The sequence below is a fragment of the Mustelus asterias genome, chromosome 23, assembly GCF_964213995.1.
Source record: "Mustelus asterias chromosome 23, sMusAst1.hap1.1, whole genome shotgun sequence".
Classification (NCBI taxonomy): domain Eukaryota; kingdom Metazoa; phylum Chordata; class Chondrichthyes; order Carcharhiniformes; family Triakidae; genus Mustelus; species Mustelus asterias.
Genome location: NC_135823.1, coordinates 1,382,945 through 1,408,042, shown reverse-complemented (window position 1 = coordinate 1,408,042; position 25,098 = coordinate 1,382,945). Strand labels below are relative to the sequence as shown.

Here is a 25,098-nt window from a genome sequence, read left to right as displayed (position 1 = left end):
AATAAATGCAATTGTGTTCACTACCAGTGCACAACCGGTTCAGGAATGCACCCACTCTGCATTTTTAATTAAACCAGCGAGAATCCCCAACCACTTCCTAAACTGCCTTGTCAGTCCTTCACTCCACTTCCAACGCGCACACATTGAACCAAAAAAGTCTTTGTTGAATCGCTGAAGAGCCACAGGAAACGCATTTGATGTGAACCCTTACAGAAACTGGAATCATGCAGCTTACATTGGTATTCAAACATTGTTTCAATAAATTGGTAACTCGGATACAGATGCATTTTGAATTATTGTTTCAAATTTACTGCAGACGATGCAGAATAGAATTGTAAAAAAAGGATAGAAGTAATTAGACGCAGGCAGAGGAGAAATTGTACTGTCGGCGATATTCCGTCAGAGATTGGGAGACATTAAGGGAGAATTCATTGTCCACTGTGGGCGCCATCACAGAATTGAGGCGTCAATTGGGCGGAATTTGCTCCAATTAGACCTTCAAATTGTCCATGCAAAAAGAGGAAAGTTTCTAAAACACGAGATACAGAGGAATCACACGGTTCCCTCTTGCTCTTTCTCTCTCTTTCCTCTCAAATTAGAGTGTTGGATCCTCATTAAAGGCTAGGCGAGCGTAAACAGACTGTGGATGAAAAGTGATCTGTTAGTGCAATCCATATCATCATGAGAGATAGGTGAGACCATTGAATCACTCCATTCTATTCAACTAGACAACGGCTGACAGGTATTTTTACACCCATACACACAGCAATATTGAGTCCATTTTCATCCACTCCATAATATAAATCTGTCCATCTCAGTTTTGCAAATTTCAACTCATCCGGGGCCAGAACACTTTTTGTTTTCCGGGGAGAAAGTTCCAAATTCTACTCCCATTGTGTGAAAAATCAACTTTCCTATATGGACGCCGTCACTCTCAAGTTCATATTCTGCTTCCTTGTCTGAACATCCCTGGTCATCCCCTGCACCGTCGCCCGCCGCCCCCCACCCCCCCCCCCCCCCCCCCCCCCCCCCCCCCCCCCCGCCTTCCCCCGCACTCCCCCCCACCCCCAGCACCCCCAGTGCCACCGACATAAAAAACCGGCGAGAGTTCCCCGGATGGGTTTGCAGAGCTTTTGGCTTTGATCTTTGGGGCCTCACTGTCCACGGGGATAGTGCCAGAGGACTGGAGAGTGGCGAATGTTGTTCCTCTGTTGGAGAAAGGAAATAGGAATGACCCTGGTAATTATAGGCCGGTTAGTCTTACTTCGGTGGTCGGTAAGTTAATGGAAAAGGTCCTGAGTGATAGGATTTACGACCATTTAGAAAGATGCAGCTTAATCCGGGATAGCCAACATGAATTGGCGACGGGTAAGTCTTGCCTCACATATTTGATTGAATTTTTGAGGAGGTAACAAAATGTGTCGATGAAGGTAGAGCAGTTGATGCCATATACATGGATTTTAATAAGGCCTTTGATAAGTTCCCCCATGTTCGGCTGATGAAGAAAGTAAGGAGGTGTGGGATAGAGGGAAACTTGGCCGATTGGATAAGTAACTGGCTATCTCATAGAAAACAGAGGGTGGTGGTGGATGGAAAATGTTCAGACTGGAGGCCAGTTACCAGCGGTGTACCACAAGGATCAGTGCTGGGTCCTCTGCTATTTGTGATTTTTATAAATGACTTGGAGGAGGGGGCTAAAGGGTGGATCAGTAAATTTGCGGATGACACCAAGATTTGTGGAGTAGTGGATGAGGTGGAGGGATGTTGAAGGCTGCAAAGAGACATTGATAGGATGCAGAGCTGGGCTGAGAAATGGCAGATGGATTTTAACACTGATAAGTGCGAGGTGATTCATTTTGGTAGGGCAAATTTGAATGCGGATTACAGGGTCAAAGGGAGGGTTCTGAGGAATGTGGTGGAACAGAGAGATGTGGGGTTCATATCCACAGATCTCTGAAGGATGCCACTTAAGAGGATAGAGCCGTGAAGAAGGCCGATAGTGTGTTTGCGTTTATTACCAGGGGTTTGAGTTTAAGTGCCGTGGGGCTATGCTGCAACTGTACAGGACCTTGGTGAGACCACATTTGGAATATTGTGTGCGGTTCTGGTCACCTCACTATAAGAAGGATGTGGAAGCACTGGAAAGAGTGCCAAGAAGATTTGCCAGGATGCTGCCTGGTTTGGAGGTAGGTCTTATGAAGAAATGTTGAGGGAACGAGCGCTTTTCTCTTTTGAGCGGAGGAGATTGAGAGGCGACTTAATAGAGGTTTATAAGATGATGAGGGGCATAGATAGACTGGACGTTCAGGCACTATTTCCTGGGGTGGATGTAGCTGTTATTCGGAGGCATAACTATAAGGTTGGTGGTGGAAGATCTAGGAGGGATGTACGAGGTCTGCTCTTTACTCAGAGAGTGGTTGGGGTGTGGAATGGACTGCTGTGATAGTGGAGTCGGACATTTTAGGAACTTTCAAGCGGTTATTGGATAGGCGCATGGAGCACACTGGAATGATAGGGAGTGGGATAGCTTGATCTTGGTTTCGGAAAAGGTTCGGCACAACATCGTGGGCCGAAGGGCCTGTACTGTGCTGTACTGTTCTATGTTCTATGTTTGTGACCGCGTAGTGGTGCAAACGACGTGAAACTTGGTTGACAGAAAGATCACTAACGGGCCGCATCCCGTCGCTGTGGAGGTCGGGGGCGGGGAGGGGCGTGTTACCTACGGCGGGGGCAGAAATTCCCGAAAGCGGGTTGGTCTGGTGAATTCGGGCCGTGATTCAAATTAGGTCTGAAGAAGAGTCACAAGGACTAGAAACAGTTCTGTCTCCACGGATGCTGCCAGACTTGCAGAGTTTTTTTTAGAGTCATCTGAGTTCATTCCGAACTTTGAACTTTGGATGAAAATTGAGGGAAAGGTATCCAAGCCTAGTGGAAAAGAAAACCCACCTCTTCATTCTGTCGGTGTTCTCTGGAACCAGCCAAGCCCGCATCACTGTTTGCGTTGCCTGTTAGAAACAAAAGGACTCAGGCTAATGGCTACATTTCACACATTTCGTTCATAGTGTCAATAATTCAGCGATAAATGCGTGGATAGAGGACGCTTCGAGTTAGTCTGTCTCGAAACAACAGCTACCTCTCTGCCGATTCCTGCAGCTCCTTCTCCCGGCCACAAAGAACAATCCCAGAATGAGAAGTGCCGCGGCCACCAAACCCCCAGAAAGCGAGACAATGCACGCCGCAGTGACTGGAATATCTGAAAAAGAAATATAACTTTCACCTCCAAATAGAATTGTCGAAAAAGAAAAGTCAACAATTTGGTCAAAAGTTCCTGTGTATTTTCCCCGAAAACAATAATTAGTTTTAGATTTTTTGCCATCATGTCATGGAGCAGAGAACTCGCTGAGCAATATTTCAACAAGACACAGGGGGGGGGGGGGGGGGGGGGAGAACGAGATAGAGAGTGAGCGAAAGAGAGTGAGAGAAAGCAGATATCGAAAGATCATCCTTCAAATGAGAGCAAAATAAAGTAATAGGTAATTTGACAGGAGTGATCCCGAGATAAAATAGAGAGATAGAGCAGATAGATTATACATAATGGTTTGACTTGGAGGGACATAAAGGACCAGACAGAAGGCGTACGATATCGACAAAAAAGAGAGACACAGACGTAGATAACAATCGTAGAGGTCGGTGGCTATTTAGATGGAACACCGTTTAACTGGCAGGAGTAGGCAAGATAGAGAATATTAGAGGCCGAGAGTGAGAGATCAATAGCTGGCGACAGAGGGATAAGAGAGAATGTGGTTGATAAATAACTGCCCTCGGGCAACTATGGATGGCAACAAATGGTGGCCAGCCAGCGACGCTCATGTCCGATAAATGAATAAAGAAGCAGAGAGGGGCTCGGGGAGGGTTGGGGAGGGGGTGGACGGGGGCTGGGTGGTGGGCTAGGGAGAGAAACAGAGAGTTAATACTTGGAGGCAAAAAGAGAAAAGGGAAATAGAGAGAAAAGTTAAGCAGAGAGAGAGGAAGGGATAAAGATATGAGAGTTGGCTCGCTGACTGAAATAGCCAATACTTGTAAAAGGACAAAATGAATCGATTAAGAGAGGGAAAGTGAGAGGTTAAATAAGGCAAAGATAAATAGGTGGATAGATACATCATATAAAACGTGTCACATTGATTAACTGCCGAATTTAGAAGTAGAGAAATGAAGGATCGAAAAAATCATTACATGCAGGCATGATGAGATAACGTTGTACGCTGAAAATGTATTTTCACATTTCAGTTCTGCTGCTGCATGGCTCCCATTGACTCCCAGACATATTCAGCATGGCGCCAGAGCGTGGCTACTTGTTGCGTGCTGTCCCCATCATACACACTAATTCTCTCTTTCACCCTCATTCGATGCATTTGAAAGTTAACTCTAAATCTCTTGAACTCCCTGATAATGTTCCATTTCTGACTGTCGCCATATATTCTGCACCTTTTCCTTTCCATCTCCCCTATGTTCCATTTGATTGGGATGTTTTACCTGTGTGGCGCGCAAGAAACAATACGATTCATTGCATTCCAAGATACGTGGCAATAATGAATAATTCAAATCGAAACTATGAACTATATCAACCGTATGCTTTGTCACTATGTCGCTATGTCGCATAATAAAGGAGGCTTTTCACTGGATCCAAATACATATGACAATAATAAATCAAATCTATATACTTTATGAAAATTATGCTTGGTGTGTATCACGCGCAATAAGCAATACTTTTCTCTGTATGCCAAAACATGTGACAGCAACAAATCAAATCTATGTACTCGATGAACAGTACGTTTTGCCTGTATAGCGCGCAGGAAAAATGCGTTTCATTTTATTTCGATACACGCGACAATAATAGATCAAATCAAACCAAACGCATGTACTCTATCAACGGTATGTTTTGTCTGCGTAGCGCGCAAGAAAAAGTATTTATCACTGTATCTCAATAGATGCGACAATAACAAATCAAATGAAATCAAATCTATGTACACTATGAACGGAATGCTTTACCTGTAACGCTCGAAATTAACAATACTTTTCATTGCATCTCAATACAGGTGACAATAATAAATCAAATCTATGTACTCTAAGGACGGCACGCTTTGCCTGTATCGCACGCAAGTAACAATAATTTTCACAATATTCCAAGGTATGTGACAATAATAAACAAATCAAATCAAATCTATGTACTCTATGAACGGCATGCTTTTCTGTACAGCGTGCAAGAAACAAAACTTTTCACTTTCTGCCAATACGTGACAATAATACATCAAATCAAATGATATCAACACGAATGTGCCAGACACATGAAAACCGTTAATAGGAGCAGGGAGAAGCCAGTTGACATATCGAGGCTACTCCAGCATTCAATAACATGATGGCTAAACTTCAATATAAACATTACTTTCTGGCAATTCCCCTACATCCATAAATCTAACTGTGCCTGAAACAATTGTCTCAGTGGCTGAACATCGACAGTTCCCAGTGCGGGAGAGAGCAGTTAAAAGTTTCAGCACACTGAACTCTGACTGAATGAGAGACCTGTGATAGTTCAATAATGAATTGGATTTACGTTGAAACATACAGGAAAAGGGACACGTTACAAAATTAGACGGCTCTGTGTAGAGCCTGACAATAGCATTGAATAGATGGATTTGAAGGGGTCATTGTGAGTAGCTACTTCTCTGAGATGAGACGCTTTCACTGAGAATACTTTCATTGGAGTTGATCCGAACGGCGCAAGTGCACTGGATGCCGCTGCTCCAAGTTTCCGCCGAGAAGCTGATGTAACTCCTGACGGTGTAGGTCCCGTCCTGTTCCATTGTCCCTGAATCGGTCATTCCCCCGGTTTCCCGCCCGGAAACATTCCAGCGGACTGAAAAGGAATCGGCAGACACGCCTCTGACCAAACACAACAACGGGACCCATTCCATGGCGGGAATCTCATCCAGCGGCGGGATGAGCAGGAATACGGCGGGAGAACCTGCTAAGTCCGGCAAAACAAACAAAGAGCCCATTAGCAGGTCGAACAGGACGCGTTTTAATTGCTGCTAAAATGATCAGTTCAGGTTTTTACAAGTTTATTTATCAGTTACATGTAAATCTTAGATTAACACTGTCGCCACAAACGGAGCCTGTATTGCATTATTCAATGGAATAATGGTGAAATTTACCTGTAATCACCAACTTGGATCCATTTCCGAATATCACTGACCCCATTTGTTGATTGCGGATTGCACAGTAATACATCCCAGAATCATCTCTCCGCGTCTCCGCAATGATGAGTGAATAAATATTCTTATTTTCCAAAATCTCACTGGAAAACCTGTCGAATGCTTTGAGGTACTTGCCTGCTCTGTAAACCAAGGTTATGTCTTTTCGCGCTGGCTGCATGTACCAAAAGACGATAGCAGTTCTTGAGCCCTGGATGCGGCAGCTCAATTTAACAGAGCTCCCCTCTGCCAGTGATAGAACTGGTGGAAACTGGGTCACGATAGACTGAGACACAGTGACTGTGAAAGAGAGAGAACCAGAGTCACCACAGGTTGAACTGCACCATCTAAAACCAGCCCCGACAAAGCAATGCCGATAGAGAGCCAAAACAAATCTACAAACATTACCCCATATCTAAAAAGCCCAACTCACGAACACCTAAAATCGAGCTGATTATTGTGTTGGTTCTGCTGTTTTCCGCCTCAAGTTTTAATCCGAGTCCGTTGACCAGAAAGTCTGGTGTTAACACTGGGATGGCCACATGGGAGCTGTGAGGACTAAGTCAATTGAAGAACTTCTGCAAAATATACTCTTACTTCCTCTCACCCAAGCAATGTTTCTACTTATTCTCCGCGAACCTTGGATGTCTGACGTTTTTTTTTCAAGTATTTACAGTTTCAGTTAAAAGACTACAGCACTACCATGTCGCCATTGGTGTAATTGGAGCAAACTCACATTTTTTCATGACAATGGTGTGACAATTGGCTTTAATTTGCGTTCAATTTATTGATAGACGCATTTTTTTCCACTGCGTTAAATGTGTGTCGTTTTAAAGAGAAGCTTGCATGCTGAGTTACGTCTCAGATGTCTGCACAACAAAGAGGGAAACCACTCGGCCCTTCGTGTCAGGACTGGAACTTTGAAAGAGTTACCCAGTTGGACACCCGCCCTCTTCTTTCTCCCCAAACAACAGCAAATGTTGTCCCCTTCACACATTTCTCCAATTCCCCCCTTTTGAAAGTTCCTATTGAATTTACTTCCAGCGCACGTTGAGGCAGTGCCTTCCAGACGACAACAACTCGCTGTGTTTGCAAAAAATAACCTTTCCATCCTTCCTTCCTTACCGTAACGGATTTTCTTCCATCTTTGTTTCTCTGGTTAATGACCCACCTGGCATTGGAAACAATTCATCTTTAGTTAACAAATCTAAATTCTTATCCACGCTATCTGAATACAATCAGGATTTCTCACCCTGGAACAGATGGAGCAATGAACAAATACCGAGGAAACTCATTGTCCTTGACTCAGACGGTGAGACTCTGAGCCCCAGGTCCGAATCTCACTGAGAACTCGCTCTTTTCCTCCTTCTGTGTGGGAGGTGTGAAACTTGCGCACTATGTATATTAATAAATACACGACTGCGGTTGAAAATAGAACCGAAGTAGACAGCTCTCTGCAGTTTTCCTGTTTACAACAAGTCAAAGTGCTGGTACAAACTCAGCGATTTCGCACAATACCACAGCTATCTACTCACAACAGTCAGACCAAACGAGGAGAACAAAACGTAGTTCTTCAGATCTGGTCAGAATAAAGAGGCAATAGGAAAGTTACTCGAGATACTTCACAATTGTGATAGCAGAACTGATAGTTCCTCACTATCAGAGTGCATTGAATAGGGAATTGAACACGGGCCCCCAGAACATGAGCTAGATTTATTGATTAATAAAGTGACACCATTAGCCCATCGCCTGCCCCTGAACAAGTGATTAATATTCGTCCAGAAATCGGTCCTTGCTCCCTTGTGACAAAGGGTCATTTTGCAGTTTTACCTATACACGAGAGTACAGCCTGATCTTAATGCCGGGTTCTCAAGACATCATCTCACCGAGAGGGCAGTGTTGCTTCGGCATTGCACGGGTGTAACAGCGTGGATTATCTGCCGATATCTCAGGAATGCAATTGCGAATTAGAAATCCAGGGTGTTGTAACAAATCCGGAAATAAGAGTGGAATCGATTCTGGCCTCTTTCACATCCGTCAATTTCCACCACTCCAACATTGCCTGCCATGTTGTCAGCTGACTCGGACCTCAGCTCTGGAATTCTCCCCTTAAATCTCCATGCCTCTCTCTCTGTTTAAAAAAAGTCTTAAACCGAACTGTTTGACGAAGCTTATGGCCACCTTTGATCGTCAGAACGTTGAATACAGGAGTTGGAATGTCTTGTTGAAGCTGTACAAGACATTGATAAGGCCACACTTGGAATACTGTGTGCAATTCTGATCACCCTACTATAGAAAGGATATTATTAAACATGAAAGAGTGCAGAAAAGATTTACCAGGATGCGACCGGGACTTGATGGATTGAGTTATAAAGAGAGGCTGGATAGACTGGGACTTTTTTCTCTGGAGCGTAGGAGGCTGAGAAGCGATCTTATAGCGGTCTATAAAATAATGAGGGGCGTAGATCAGAAAGATAGTCATTATCTTTTCCCAAAGGTAGGGGAGTCTATGGAGGGCATAGGTTTAAGGTGAGAAGGGAGAGGTACAAAAGTGTCCAGAGGGGCAATTTTCCACACAGAGGGTGGTGAGTGTCTGGAACAAGCTGCCAGAGGTAATAGTAGAGTCGAGTCGAATTTTGCCTTTCAAAAAGCATTTAGATATTTACATGGGTACGATGGGTATAGAGGGATATGGGCCAAATGCGGGCAATTGGGATTAGCTTAGGGGTTAAAAAAAGGGCTGCATGTACAAGTTGGGCCGAAGGGCCTGTTTCCATGTTGTAAACCTCGATGACTCCACGACCTGCATCTCACATATTTTAAGCATTTTGGAGTCAAGTTGTGATGATTCACTTTACAGTGAAGAGTCTGGACATGTGGGAATATGCAGAGCAAATGGGGTGTAATGTGGATGAATGTGAGGTCATCCACTTTGTAGCACAATTAGGAAGGCAGCTTATTTATGAATTCGTGTAAATTTAGAGAGGTGGATACTCAGCGAGATCTTGCTGTCTTCGGGCATTACTCGCTGCAAGTAAGAGCAAAGGTACAGCAGGCAGTAAAGATGGCAAATGCCATGCTGCTCATCACAGCGAGAGAATTTGTGTACAGGAAATGGGATGTTTTATCTCAATTATATTGGTGAGGCCACAACAGGAGTATTGGGTGTAGTTTTGATGCCCTTTTATGAGGAAGGATGTAGTTGCTATAGAGGGAGTACAGTCAAAGTTTACCAGGCTGATTCCTGTCATCGCACGTCTGTCATATGAGGAGAGGCTACATCGTCTAAGATTACATTTACTGGAGTTTAGGAGAGTGAGAACGGATCTCATAGGATTTTGCAAAATTCTCACTTCATTTTTATTCATTCGTGGGACATGCGCGTTTCTGTCTGGCAAGCAATTATTGCCGATCGTTAGTTGCACGAGGGCAGATGGGGCTGAACGACATTCCTCTGGGTCTGGAGTAACATGTAGGTCAGACCCAGTAAGGATGGTAAATCTATTTCCCAAAAGGACATTCGTGAACCTCATATTGATTTTTTCAATAATCGACACTGGTTTCATGGTCACTGTAGATTCGTATTACCAGATTTTTCTTTTGCTTCATTCAAATTCCACCATCTGCCGTGGTGGGATTTGAGCGCGGTTCCCCAGGTCATTAACTGAGTTTCTGGATTGCTATTCTAGCGGTAATAACATTCGTTCATCCCTTCCCCTTCTTACTCGCTACCATCCAAGAACCCCACTTCTGCACATCCCCAGTAACGACGCTATTTGACTATTGCATGGTGATCTTGCTATAGAGGGAGTACAGCGAAGGTTTACCAGCCTGATTCCTGCGACGGCATGTCTGTCATTTGAGGAGAGACTAAATCGGTTAGGATAATATTCGCTGGAGTTCAGAAGTATGAGAGGGGATCTCATAACAACTTCCACAGTTCTAACATTGTATACGCAGGATGCATTCAGATTGAATGTTCCTAATGGTGCGGCAGCCCAGAACTAGTGGTCAAAGTGTGAGGATAAGGGATAAACATTTTAGAATTGATGTGAGGAGACATTTCTTCACTCATAGGATGGGGGATGTGTGGAATTCCTTTCCACATAAAGTTGTTGATTCCGGAATGTTGCCTGATTTCAAGAAGAAATTAGATATAGCGTTTGGTGCTGAAGGGGTCAAGTGCATGAGGGGAAGGAGGGATCAGGATATTAAATTTAATGATCAGCCATGATCAAAGTGAATGTTGGAGCAGGCCTGAGGGGCCGAATAGCCTACTCCTGATTCGAGTTTCCATGTTGCTATGACCAGTTGACAGACATGATTATCCCATATCAGAACTTTCTTCACTTAATCTAGGAACATTGGAAAAGGAAAGGGTCCAGAGACTGTCTCCAACCCGCTACGCCTACTAAAGAACAAGTCGCTCACTCCCTGTTTGAGTCACTTGGAAATTACTGCTCCAGCCTTCCATGTGCTAATACCAAGCCCCCCCCCCGCCACCTATCCTCCCCCTCGCCCCCAAATGAAGTCTCTAAATCGCAACCATACACCTCCGTAAGATTTCATCTGACTCATTCGCGACATAAAATCTTGATTCGGCCGCATTTGGAGCATTGCCTGCAGTTCTGGACACCAAACTGTCAGAAAGACGGGGAAGCTTTCAAGAGAGTACAAATAAGGTTCAAGAAGCTGTCGCCTGGCGTGTTGCCTATGAGCAGAAATTAAATAAAATACAATTGCTTTCACTGCAAAGACTGAGCGGATGAGAGACTGGGGGATGAGAGGAGGCCTGATAGAGGTCAATCAAATTATGAGAGGCAAAGACAGGGTGGATAGTCAGAGCGTTTTTCCAAGGTTGGAATTGTCAATTACAAGGGGCACAGGATCAGGGTGAGAGCGGCAGTTTGAGGGAGATGCACAGAGGAAGTTTCTCATCAGAGAGTGGTGGGTGCCTGGAACGCGTTGCCAGAGGACGTGGTGGAAGCAGACACATTCGCAACATTTAAGAGGCATCTGGCTGGGTTCGTGAATTGGGAGGAAATCGAGGGATGCAGATCAAGGGCAGAAGGTTTCTGTTTAGTTTAGTTGTGGGATCATGATCGGCATGGGTTTGGAATGGCTAGTTCCTGTCCTGTACATTTCTTTGTCCTTTATTAATAAATATGGTCGAAGGACAAATGAACCTCCAGCGGTCACTCGTCACAACCGGCAACATTTTTTTTCCTCACTTCCTGTCCCCAAACCCTCAATCAATTTGAAACCACAATCCAAATGCTCTAAGTCCATGCAATGCTGAGTTTGACAATGATCGGTTATGTCGTATGTAACTGACTATCTTACAAAAGAACCATGCATAGAGCATTCAGAGAGACTCTATTGTTTCTCTGAATACTGATCACCTTAAGATTTGAATATATTAATCAAACAGGATTCCACTTTAACAGTGCCATATTGGCGCTGTCTAGTTTGTCTTGGGCGACTGTTTGCGGAGTCTGCGCATTATCCCTGTGTCTGAGTGGGATTCCTTCGGGTGCTGCGGTTTTCTCTGATACTCCAAAGATGTGCAGGCTTCGTGGATTGGCCATGCTAATTTGTCCCTGAGTATCCCAATGTGTGTAGTTTAGATGGACTAGCCATGGTAAATGTGTAGTGTTATGGTGTTAAATTGAGGAAAAAGGCCTCGGTAAGGTCCTCTGTCAGAAAGACTCAATGCAGACTCAATGACTTCCTTCTGCACTGGAGGAATTTTATGATTCGATGAATTTGGTAGAATATTTGCTCACACTTGCTCATATTACCAGGAATTTTAGCAAACTCCCCATAGATGTTGTTACAGGCTTCTGATGACCTGGTCTTGGTTTCTGATTTAACCTCAACCCTAATTCATTGAATATGTAAGTGGCAGGTGAGATATAATGTTCAAAAATGTGAAACTATCCACCTCTGAGGAAAGATGTGAACAGCAGGATAATGTTTATAGTTTGAATGACTGGGGCATTCCGGTGGTTCGACGTGGGTGGGACGGTGGCACAGTCGTTAGCAATGCTACCTCCCAGCACCAGGGACACGGGTTCAATTCCGGACTTGGGTGACGGTGTGCAGTTTGCACATTCTGTCCGTGTCTGCGTGGGTTTTCTCTGGGTGCTCCGGTTTTCTCCCACAGTCCAAAGATGTATAGGTTAGTTTGATTGGCCATGCCCTTTAGTGTCAGGTAGTTTAGCAGCGTGAATAACTGGAGTTACGTGATTAGGGACTGGGGGGGATTGTTGTTGGTGAAACTCGATGGGCGAAATGGCCTCTTCCTGCATTGTAGGGATTTATAATTTTATGATTCAGATAGATTGGATGATCTTGTGAAAGGCATACAGAACATTTAGCAGCAGGTATCCCAAGCAATTTGCACAGCAATTTCATTGCTGGGATTTATTGCTGTGTTTGGTGCAAGTAATGCTGACTGCAAACACACCGCACATCATTGAGATTTGCCCGGGAAGACTGAGTCCCGTTTCGTTTTCTTTTCCGTGGAAAGCTGACTTTACCTTCCAGGTGAGGTTACTGTGGATTGACTTCTGGCAGGGAAAGTTTGGCATAGCTGGGAAAATCCATTAGTTGGGTCGATGGCTGGAGTTCAGAAGAATATGTGGTAATATCAGCAGGATGAGAAGATTCAGGCTGAGATTTCAGCATTAATATTGAGAACTGTCTTCCCCATTGCTGGTCAGCCCAGAACACGGGGGTCATAATCACAGGATAAGGACTGAGATGAGCGGGAAGTGCTTCTTTCACAGATCTGTGAGCATTCGGGATGCTTTTCCGCAGAGAGATATGCATGCTCAATTGTTGAGAGCATTGAAGACAGATTCCTTGCTTTTTTGAGAAATTGTGACAATGTGGATCTTACGTGGAATCAGGATCTTACCGCTTATGCCGAAGGTATGAAGTCGGCAACACCTCCTCCTACATCATTTCCTTTTTGTTGATTGGTTCGAAAGTCGAGCGATGAGTGTCAGATGTGCAATAAAGCTTGTTGATGAAACTTGCACTCAAACATTTATGAGTCCAGTTACCAGTATGACAATGACATAGAAGCATAGAAACATAGAAGAACTGTAGCATAAAACAGATCCTTCGGCCCCACAACTGGTGCCAAACATATCCCTACCTTCGAGGCCTACCTGTAACCCTCCATCCTATTAAGTCCCATGTACACATTCAGGAGTCTCTTAAAGGACCCAATAGAATTTGCCTCCACCACCACTGACGCCAGCCGACACTACTCGCCCACCACCCTCTGTGTGAAAAACCTCCCCCTGATATTTCCCCTGCACCTACTCCCCTGCACCTTAAACATGTGTACTCTCGTAGCAGCTATTTCCACCCTGGGAAGTACACATAGTTTAATATCCATGTCGCTCTCTACGGCAGCTGGCATGGTGGCACGCTGCTACGGTGGCAGATTACTGCTGTGTTAAAGCGCCAGGGACGCTGGTTCGATTCCCGACTAGGGTCACTGTCTGTGTGGGGTCTGCATGTTCCCCCCGTGTCTGAGTGCGTTTCGTCCGGGTGCTGCGGTTTCCTCCCACAGCCCGAAAGACATGCTACTTAGGTGTATTGGGGATGCTAAATTCTCCTTCAGTGTAGCAGAACAGGCGCAGGGGATGGTGCGGACCTGTGGATTTTCACAGTAATTTCACTGCAGTGTTAATGTAAGCCGACTCGTGATACTAATAAATCAGTATGCGAAACTGAGCAGTGTCTACCCGTATCGCACCTGAATGCAGCTGGGTTGCATAGCTGTCATCCACAGGGGGCCCAGGGTGGCGCTTATTTTAGCTCTTGGCGTCCAAGTTGATGTTGTTCTGGGCCTAATTGTGAAAGAGTACAGGAGTGTTCACACGTGATCCAGGCAGGGGAAGAACAACACGCCGGGCGGCTTGAGGGAAGGGGTGGGGGAGGGGGGGAAGTGGGGAGCGGTGGAGGAACGCTGGATATTCCCCGGGTGATGGGGTGACGAGACGGCTGTACTCAATGATATACAACAAAGTCTGGTGCCATCTTTCTCAGGTCACTGACCCTGAAATATCACAGCGCTGCTGAAAATGGTTCAAACCCGATCGGAGCACAATTATTTGGAGACGCCGTTCACCACACACATTCGGTGACACGGCGCAGATTCAGGTAAACTATGAACCGACATACAAATAGAATAATTCAGCCTAAGTCGCGTTATCGATTCCCTGGAGTATCTCATTCCCCCATCCGTTTCCCCAAAACTGTCTTGCCTCACAGTCTAATACACACCAATTGCCAACCACCTTTCACTTCCGCCCGCACCTCTGGTCCGTGACTTACATTGGTATACAGTTCAGCCACACATTAATTTTAAAATTCTCAGAATTGCTTTTCCCTATCTGTGCAATAAAATACATCCGCCCGACATATATCATTATCTCTATAACTTTTCACCACCCCAACCATCCTGCCTACCACCACAGTCAACTTCTACAATCCTACCTATCTGCGTAAATCCTTGAACCCCTAACAACTCCCGCAGCTGCATAAAGTCAGAGAGTCCTCAAAGAACTGCGACATCACTGCGTCCCTTCGGTTTCGAACACGAGCCCACCCAATTTTGTTCCGCAATTGGCATTCAGCCACTGGTACCTAAAATAGAAATTACACCCGAAAACATTGCCAGCTCACTCAGTCTCTCTCTCGTTCGCATCATAAAAAAAAATCCTCTGACCATTTTTGATGCAACTTATTTCACTCGAGTTTAAATAATCTCTGTGTAATAAATCGTCCATTGGAGAGGATACTCATGTCTGTTTCATCATGATCAGTTAAGTCTGTTTTGCGGATTTAAAACCACCACTTGACTGAATGATGGAGGCCCAGGCTATTATCGAAGTCATAGAAACCCTACAGTGCAGAAAGAGGCCATCTGGCCCATCGAAACGGCACCGACCACAATCCCACCCAGGCCCTAACCCCATATCACTACACATGTACCCGGCAATCCCTCTAACCTGCGCAACTCAGGACACTAACGGGCAATTTCAGCATGGCCAATCAACCTTACCCACGCATCTTTGGACTGTGGGAGGAAACCGGAGCACCCGGAGGAAACCCACGCAGACACGATGAGAATGTGCAAACTCCACACAGACAATAACCCAAGCCGAGAATCGAACCCAGGTCCCTGGAGCTTTTAAACAGCAGTGCTAACGATTGTGCTAGCATGCCGCCAGTAAGACAGAGTATTTGACATCACATTGATGTTCTCAAATATCCAGGATGTGCAGGATGTGGAAAAAATTAAAAGGGTGCAGAGGATATTTACAAGGATCTTGCCTGGATTGAGCCGCATGCCTTATGAGGATAGGCTGATGGAACTCGGTCTTTTTACCTTGGAGCGACGTAGGATGAGAGGAGACCTAATAGAGGTATATAAGAAGTTGAGAGGCATAGATCGGGTGGACTCTCAGAGGCGTTTTCCCAGGGTGGAAATGGCTGCTACGAGAGGACACAGCTTTAAGGTGCTGGGGGATAGGGACAGGGGAAATGTTAGGAGGAGGTTTTTCACACAGAGGGTGGTGGGCGAGTGGAATCGGCTGCCGTCAGTGGTGGTGGAGGCAAACTCAATAGGGTCTTTCTGGAGAGTCCTGGATGAGTACATGGGACTTAATAGGATGGAGGGTTATAGGTCGGCCTAAAAGGTAGGGATATGTTCCGCACAACTTGTGGGGCCGAAGGGCCTGTTTTGTGCTGTCGTTTTTCTATGTTTCTATGTTTCTATCCACCCACTACACCAAAGATGCACAGTGGCTGCAGTGTGAATCGTCAATAATAGACCGTGCGGCACGTAGTCACTCTAATTAGCACTGATACCTCACAGTGACAGGGATGCGGGTTCGATTCCGGCCTTGCGTGACTGCCTGTGCGGCTTCCTTTAGGTTCTCTGGTTTCTTCGCACAGTCCAAAGCTGTGCAGGTTAGATGGATTGGCCATGCTAAATTGTCACTTAGTTTCCAATGTTGTGCCGGTTAGGTGGATTGGCCTTGATAAGTTATCCCGCAGCGTCCAAAAATGTGCATGTTAGGTGGATTGTCCATACTTCATTCTCCTTTGTGTTCAAAGATGTAGGTTAGGTTGATTTGCCTTGCTAAATGCATCTTCGTGCCCAAACCTGCATATGTTAGGTGGATTGGCCTTGGTAAATTGTCACTTAGTGTACAAACATTTGTAGATTAGGTCGATTGCCTATGCTAAATTGTCCGTTAGTGTCTAAAGATGTGCAGGCTAGGTGGATTGGTCAAGTTAATTGTCCTTAGTGTCCAAAGATGTGTAGGTTAGATGGATCAACCATGCTAAATGCTCCTTAGTGTCCAAAGGTGCATAGGTTGGGTGGATGGGCCGTGGTAAAGGGTCCCTTAGTGTACAAAAATGTGTAGGTTAGTTGGATTGTCCATGCTAAATTGTCCCTTAATGTTCAAAGATGTGCAGGTTCGGTGGGTGGGCCATGCTATAGTGTGCCTTATTGCCCACAGGATTGCAGGTTAGTTGGATTAATCATGCTACATTTTCCTTAGTGTCCACCGAAGTTTACGTTAGGTGGATTGGCCATGCTAAGTTGCCCCTTAGTGGCCAAATATGTGTAGGTTAGATGGATGCGTCATGCTAAATCGTTATCTAGTGTCCAAAGATGTGCAGGTTAGGTGGATTAGCCATGCTAAATTTTCCCTTAGTGTCCAAAGATGTGCAGGTTCGCTGGATTGGCCATGCTAAATGCGAGCAGTACAGCGATAGCAAAGAGATGGGTGCAAGATGTTAGTTCACAAAGTAGGTGGAAACGTGATGGGCCAAATGTTCTCCTTCTGCTCTATGGATATTGTCCTGACCTAAGTTAGCAAACCTCGGTCGCAGCGTCTCCAAATAAATTGATAACTACTTACTAGAAGGACACGGGCAACCCAGACAAATGCACATTTCTACTATCGTCGCTGGGTCAAAATGCTGAAAGCACCTGTCGAACTGACTTATGGAGCATCTTCTCCAGATGGGCTTCTGGGCTTCCAGAATGTGGATCACCACTACCTTCTAAATTGATGATGATCTCACCAGCCTAACCCACATCCCATGCATATATATTTTAAACGATGAGACATTGTAACCTTGGGGAAAAAAAGACTCCACGAGTAAGTGTCTCAAATTTGAATTCTGCCTTGCCTTAAGAAGACAGCGGAAAACTGGTCAGATATCTCGGATGCAATGGGATCTTGATGAATTGGGCCAGTGTGTTGACGAATGGCAGATGGAGTTTAATTTGGATCAATGTGAAGTGATGCATTTTGATGGATGAGACAAAAGCAGGACTTACTCAGTTAATCGAAGGTCGTTGCAGAGAGTTATTGAACAAAGAGATCTCGGGGTACAGGTTCATAGCGCCTTGAAAGTAGAGTCAGAGGTGGACAGAGTGGTGAAGACGAAATTTGGCGTGCTTGGTTTCAATGGTCGGAACATTGAATGCAGGAGTTGAGATGTCTTGTTGATGAGGCGCAAGACATTGGTAAGGCCAAAGTTGGAAGACTGTGTACAGGTCAGGTCACCCTATTATAGAAAGAATATGATTAAACTCGAAAGAGTGCAGAAAAGGATTATAAGGATGCTACCAGGGCTTGATGGTATGAGTTATAAGGAGAGGCTCGATAGACAGAGAATGCTATTATCTGGAGTGGAGGAGGCTGAGGTCTGTACAATAATGAGGGGGATAGATTAGCTGGATAGTCAATAACCTTTCCCAAAGGTATGGGAGTGTAAAAGAAGAGGGCGTAGGTTTATGGTGAGAGGAGAGAGATAGAAAATGGTCCAGGGGGGCAATTTCATTCACACAGAAAGTGCTGAGTGTCTGGAACAAGCTGCCAGAGAAAGTAATGGAGGAGCGCACAATTCTATCTTTAACATAGCGCTCAGGCAGTTCCATGGGTAAGATGAGTTGAAAGGCATATGGGTCAAACGCGGGTAATTGGGACCAGCTTAGTGTTTAAAAAAGGGGTGGCATGGACAAGTTGGATCGAAGGACTTGTTTCCATGCTGTAAACCTCTAAGGCGCCATGACACCATGAATCTATTTTGCCCATATATCACTTACACTGAAACAGAGTGAAGTCTACAAAATCATAAGAGGCATAGATAGGGTTGAGTGACAAAATCGTTTTCCGAGAATTGAAATATCCAAATCTAGGCAGACATAAGGGGAGAGTGGGAAAGAAGGTGTGAGGGGCAAGTGTTTTTGTGATAGGTGCCTGGAACGCACTGCAAGAAATGGTCGTGGAGACACATACCCTCAGGGCGTTTAAGGAGCTTTTCGGGAAGCACATGGATATGCAAGGTACAGAGGGATATGGACCAAGGCCAGGCAGACGGGAATCGCTTAATTTTTCACCATGTTTGGCACAACATGAGGGGCCGAAGTTTCTGTTCCTGTGCTGCACTGTTCTGTGTTCCTTTCTCTATTTTTGCCCAGCTGTACCAAATGATTTATTCTGTATTTCAGTCCGCTGTGAGTTCAAACGTTGTTGACGCATGTCCCACCCCAAAGATTACGACTAATTTGTCAGTACTATGGGACTGCTGCACTTTCCGAGGTTCTAATTTTTTGGGTGTGATGTTAATCGACGCCCTATCTGCCATGGATGAATCTCACGTGAACAGCTACCATTGGAGGCAAATCAGCAATGGAGGCAGCTGCAGGGGGATTCGCGGGCGATGCTTTCTCTTTGACTTGAGTCCAATGTTTATCTGTAAATAAACACCTCTCTTGTGGGATCTTGGTGTGTGAAAATTGGCTTGCTGCCTTTCCAACTTTACAATTCAGGCAACAATTAAGCACTTCCTTGCCGCGACTGAAAATGATATTGCCATGGCCGAGGCCGTGTACGGCGCCATAGAAATGCAAGTCTGATTTTTTTTAAGTCAAACATTTGCTGAGAGCCAAACAGATGTTTATCACTTCGATAGAATTAATAATCCCTCCATGAGTGCTTATTCTAAGAATGTTAAACTGTGGTTGTTGAAAGTTCTGGTTCTGTCTACAATGTGCAGGTCTCACTTTGCCCATGCATTTTTGTTTTTATTATCCAGTCCTGCCACAGTGAAATATGACTGCTCCCTTTTCCCTTCCCCTTCTCCAGTTCTTTGTCAAGCGCTCACTACTTCTCCACATTTGGAGAGATGTCTGCCATGGATTCACGACAACAAGATATTCACTTAAATCGAAAAGCCAAAGGAAACCATCCTCAGAATGGAGAGGGAAGGGACATTCTGATCGGCGAGTATTCTGCATGGGTTCTGTCCCTGAAAGAGGCATTTTCCAGACACTGGACGTTGTGGGAAACTATGCCGCCATGCATTATCCAACTGTGAAAATGACTGGCGGATTTCCGAAATAGGGTTGGTACCAAACAAAAAAAAACAAAGAACAAAGACAATCGCAGCACAGGAGCAGGCCCTTCGGCCCTCGAAACCTGCACCGAGCATGCTGCCCGACTTAACTGAAACCTCCAACCGTTCCGGGGACAATATCCCCCTATTCCCATCCCATTCATGTATTTGTCAAGACACCCTTAAAAGTCACTATCGTATCTGATTCCACGACCTCTCCCGCCAGCGAGTCCCAGGCACCCCCCACCCTCTATGTAAAAAACCTGCCTCGTACATCTCCTTTCAGCCTTGCCCCACACACCTTAAATCTATGCCCCCTAGTACTTGACTCTTTCGCCCTGGGAAAAACCTCTGACTACCCACTCTGCCCATGCCCCTCATAATCTTGTGGAAGTCTATCGGTCGCCCCTCAACTTTCGTCGTTCCACTGAGAACAAACCAAGTTTCTCCGACCTCTCCTCATAACTAATGCCCTCCATACCATGCAACATCCTGGCAAATATTTTTTTTTGCCCTCTCCAAAGCCTCCACATCCTTCTGTTAGTGTGTCGACCAGAATTGAACACTATATTCTAAGTGCGGCCCAATTAAGGTTCTGTAAAGCTGCAAAATTACTTGCCAATTTTCAAATTCAATGCCCTGGCCGATGAAGGCTTGCATGCTGTATGCCTTCTTAACTACCTTCTCCACCTGCGTGGCCACTTTCAGTGACGTCTGTAACTGTACACCCACATCTCTCTGCCTATCAATACCGTCAAGGGTTCAGACATTTACTGTATATTTCATATCTGTATTATACCTGCCGAAAGGCATTACCTCACATTTGTCCAGATTAAACTCCGTCTGGCATCGCTCTGCCCAAGTCTTCAACCGATCAATATACTGCCGCATCCTCTGTATCGTCACTATCCGCAAATCCACAAATCATTGAGTCATCTGCAAACTTACCAATCAACCCAGTTATATTTTCCTCCAAATCATTGGTATATATACATTACGAACAGCAAAGGTCCCAGCACTGATCCCTGAGGCGCGTCACTTGTCACAGCCCTCCATTCACTGCTACCCTCTGTTTTTTATGACAAAGCCAGTTTTGTATTCACCTTGCCATATCAGGTCTGATCCCATGCGAGTTCACCTTCTGCAACAGTCTGCCATGAAGGATCTTGTCAAAGGCCTTACTGAAGTCCAGATAGACAACATCCGACCCTCATCAATCATCTTCGTCACTTCCTTGAAAAACCCGAACAAATTAATGAGAAACGAACTCCCCTTCAGAAAACCATGTTGCGCCACGCTAATAAGTCCATTGATTTCCAAGTGGGAATAAATACTGTCTCGAAGAATCCTCTCCAATAATTTCCCTTTCACTGATCTAATGCTCACAGGTCTGTAATTAATTGGACTATTCTTGCTACCCTTCTTAAACAAAGGGACAATATTGGCTATCTTCCAATCCTCTGGGACCTCCCCGGTAGCCAGTGAGGATGAAAAGAGTTCTCTTAAAACGCAAGCAATTTCCTCCCTTGCCTTTCTCCGTATTGTGGGATACATTCCATCAGGCCCTGGGGACTTGTCTACCTTAATGGTTCTCAAGAACCCCAATATTTCCTCCTTGAGAAGTTATGGATTTTGCACAGGAAAGCACACCGAATACTTTATCACCTGCGCCTTACTTCTGATTTGGTGTCTCCCCAAACAATTATACTATATGTATACCTCCCAATTCTCGTGGTTGAATGGAGCGTGCGAGCGTTCTGCATGTCGGAGGAGTCCACAGATAACTTTCTGCGACCCTCGTCGAGATTCTCAGCCTATATTTTCCGATGTAAAGGAGGATGTGTGCTGACTCAGTCCTATTTATCATACACTTCCAAGTACACTGCGATCTTTAATAATGAACTCTAAAATCTTGGCAATGACCGAAGTCAGTGTAACTGGCCTATAATTTCCCATCTGCTGCCTCCTTCCCTTCTTAAACAGCGGTGTTACATTAGCTAACTTCCAGTCCTCTGGGACCCACCCTGCCTCCAGTGATTCCTGAAAGATCACCACCAAAGCCTTCACAATTTCCTCAGGTATCTATTTTAGAAAACTGGGGTATTGTCCATCCGGTCGAGGTGATTTATCCACCTTCATCCACATTTCACTTTCCCCAGAACATTCTCCTTAGTGATTGTCACTATACTGTCCTGTCCCCTCAAATTCGCCTGGAGCACTGGCATCCTACTGGTGTCTTCCATCGTGAAGACTGATGCAATGTAACTATTCAGTTCCTCTGCCATTTCTTCGTTTCCTATTATTATTTCTCCAGCCTAATTTATCAGTGGTCTAAAGGCTATCTTTGCTTTTCTGTTACCTTTTATACCTAGAAGCAGAAGCTTCCTGTCTTCGTTTACATTACAAGCTAACTAACACGCCTAATTCATCTTCTCCCCCCTTATTGCCCTTTTAGTGGTCCTGTGCTCGCTTTTAAAAACTTCCCAATCCTTTGGCTTTCCACTAATCGTCCTCACTTTGTTGGCTTTTTCTTTTGCTTTGATGCAGTGCTTGACTTCCCTCATGAGCCATGGATGCCTTAGCATCTTTCCTCCTTCTTGGGATGAATTTTAGTTATGTCTCCCGTCTAACACCCGAAAACTCCTGACATCGCTGTTCCAATGTTGTTTTTGGGCTCGGCTTCCTTTCCAATCAACTCTGGCGAGTTCCTGCCTCATATGTTTGCAGTTACCTTAATTTAATTGTAATTGTCCCGAGTGAGTGTGGGGTGTGGCTTGGAATGCAATTGAATGTTGTCGTGTTCTTATATCCACTCTGCTCCTGCCACCAATTTCCGGGAAATTGCAATTTGCTGATTTGTTACCCTGCCTCTGTGTAGACATTACACAGTGTGATCCCAGTGACCATCTGATGAATGGATTCGTCACTAACAATAATACGTTACATTAATCTGAATGTGAAGAGCCTGGTGGAAGGAATTACTGACAAAATGATTTCCGAGGTGAGCAGAGAGTGTTGAGCCTTACTGATTGTCTGAACGTTTTGCAGAAATGCTTGAGCTTGAACGATGAAGAAGGAAGTCAGTGGAGGCAGCAGCAGAGAGCGTGGCTCGGCAGCGAAGAGGCGCATTGCCTGTGACCGAGGCTATTTGCTGTGAGTGTCAAAGCACCTTACCCACAACCTATTTGAGGCTTTGCAAAACGCAGTGTGGGGCGGAGATTGAACGATGAAGAAGGGAGTCAGTGGAGGCAGCAGCAGAGAGCGTGGCTCGGCAGCAAAGAGTCGCATCGCCTGTGACCGCGGCTATTTGCTGTGAGTGTCAAAGCACCTTACCCACAACCTACTTGAGGCTTTGCAAAACGCAGTGTGGGGCGGAGATTGAACGATGAAGAAGGGAGTCAGTGGAGGCAGCAGCAGAGAGCGTGGCTCGGCAGCAAAGAGGCGCATTGCCTGTGACCGCAACTATTTGCTGTGAATGTCAAAGCACCCTTACCCACAATGTGTACGCTTCACATACAGATCAGGCTGCAGTCGTCAAACGCAGGGTCGAAGTGTTTAACTGCAGATTGATGAATGTTTCCAGCTTGGGGTGGATTGATGAAAACAGAACAGCCTTGTGTACAATTAGAGAGAGACATACAGCACGAAAACAGGCCTTTCGGCCCAACCCCTCCAAGCTTGTCAGGTTTCATTAACCAAATTGTCCCATTTGCCTGCGCTTGGCACATATCCCTCGAAACATTTTCCATTCATGTGCCTGTCCGAATGTATTTTAAACGTTGCAATTGCACCCGCCTCTACCACCTCCATGGCAGCTCATTCCTCAATGCACCACACTCTGAGCGAACAGGTTTCCCCTCGCAACCGCTTAAAGCCGTTCCCATCGCAACTTCCAGCTATGCACTCTGGCTTTGGAATTCCCTACCCTGTAAAACAGCCATTGGCTATGCACTTTATCTATGCCCCTCGTGATTTTATGAAATTCGGTAAGGTTAGACTCCCGCACAGTTTACAAGTCGATGTGATACCAAGTAACTATTTCGAGTTTTAAAAATGTATTTGTGTCACAAGTACGCTTACATTAACACTGCAATGAAGCTACTGTGAAAGTCCCCTAGTCACCACACTCCAGCGCCTGTTCCCGTACAGTGAGGGAGAATTCAGTCAATGCACTGAACCTGCCCACTGTTTCAGACTGTGGGAGGAATGCGGAGCATCCGGAAGAAATCCACGGAGACACAGGGAACAGGTGCAGACACCGCACAGACATTGATCCAAGCCAGGAATTGATAACTATCTATCTATCTAAATATCTATCTATCTAAATATCTATCTATCTAAATATCTATCTATCTATCTATCTATCTATCTATCTATCTATCTATCTATCTATCTATCTAGCTATCTATCTATCTATCTATCTATCTATCTATCTATCTATCTATTTCTCTCTCTCTCACACACACACACTCTATCTCGCTTTCTCTCTCTCTCTTCCTCTCTCTCTCTCTCTCTATCTATCAGAATGTCTATCTACCTATCTATCAATCTATCTACCTATCTATCTATCTATGTCTCTCTCTCGCTCTCTCTCTCTCTCAAGCCCTCTCTTTCTCTCTATTCCTCTCTCTCTCTCTCTATCTATCTAATTGTCTGTCTGTCCGTCTGTCTATCTATCTATCTGTCTGTCTATCTATCTATCTATCTATCTATCTATCTATCTATCTATCTATCTATCTATCTATCTATCTATCTATCTATCTATCTATCTATCTATCTATCTATCTATCTATCTATCTATCTATCGATCTATGTATCTATCTACCTATCTCTCTACCTCTCTTTCTCTCTCGCGCTCTCTCTCTCTCTCTCTGCTCTCTCTCTCTCTCTCTCTCTGTCTCTCTTTCTCACTCGCTCTCTCTCTCTCTTCCTCTCTCTCTGTCTCTCGCTCTCTCTCTCTTCCTCTCTCTTTCTCTCTCCCTCTCTCTCTCTCTCTATCTATCTATCTGTCTATTTATCAAATTGTCTATCTGTCTGGCTATCTATCTATCTACCTACCTACCTACCTACCTACCTACCTACCTACCTATCTATTTATCAATTAATCTATCTATCTATCTATCTATCTATCTATCTATCTATCTATCTATCTATCTATCTATCTATCTATCTATCTATCTATCTATCTATCTATCTATCTATCTATCTATCTGTCTGTCTGTCTGTCAATCTATGTATCTATCCATCTATCTATCTATCTATTTATCTATCTGTCTGTCTTTCCATCTATCAATCTATCTATCTATCTATCTATCTATCTATCTATCTATCTATCTATCTATCTATCTATCTATCTATCTATCTATCTATCTATCTATCTATCTATCTATCTATCTATCTA

The 25,098-nt window shown here is 44.8% G+C and overlaps 1 protein-coding gene across 1 annotated transcript in view; it reads right to left on the bottom strand.

The window, feature by feature from the left end:
- Positions 1-238: 238 nt before the first annotated feature.
- The window catches only part of LOC144510901 (uncharacterized), an 84,658-nt gene continuing 59,798 nt past the window's right edge, over positions 239-25,098 (bottom strand). Inside the window, exons 2-7 of the mRNA XM_078240959.1 lie at positions 6,685-6,800; positions 6,213-6,551; positions 5,720-6,025; positions 3,134-3,253; positions 2,947-3,005; positions 239-640 (exon numbers count right to left, since the gene is read on the bottom strand). Of these exons, the coding sequence (XP_078097085.1) occupies positions 596-640; positions 2,947-3,005; positions 3,134-3,253; positions 5,720-6,025; positions 6,213-6,551; positions 6,685-6,800 (985 nt within the window). The 3' untranslated portion in view covers positions 239-595. The remainder of the gene's footprint in view (positions 641-2,946; positions 3,006-3,133; positions 3,254-5,719; positions 6,026-6,212; positions 6,552-6,684; positions 6,801-25,098) is intronic.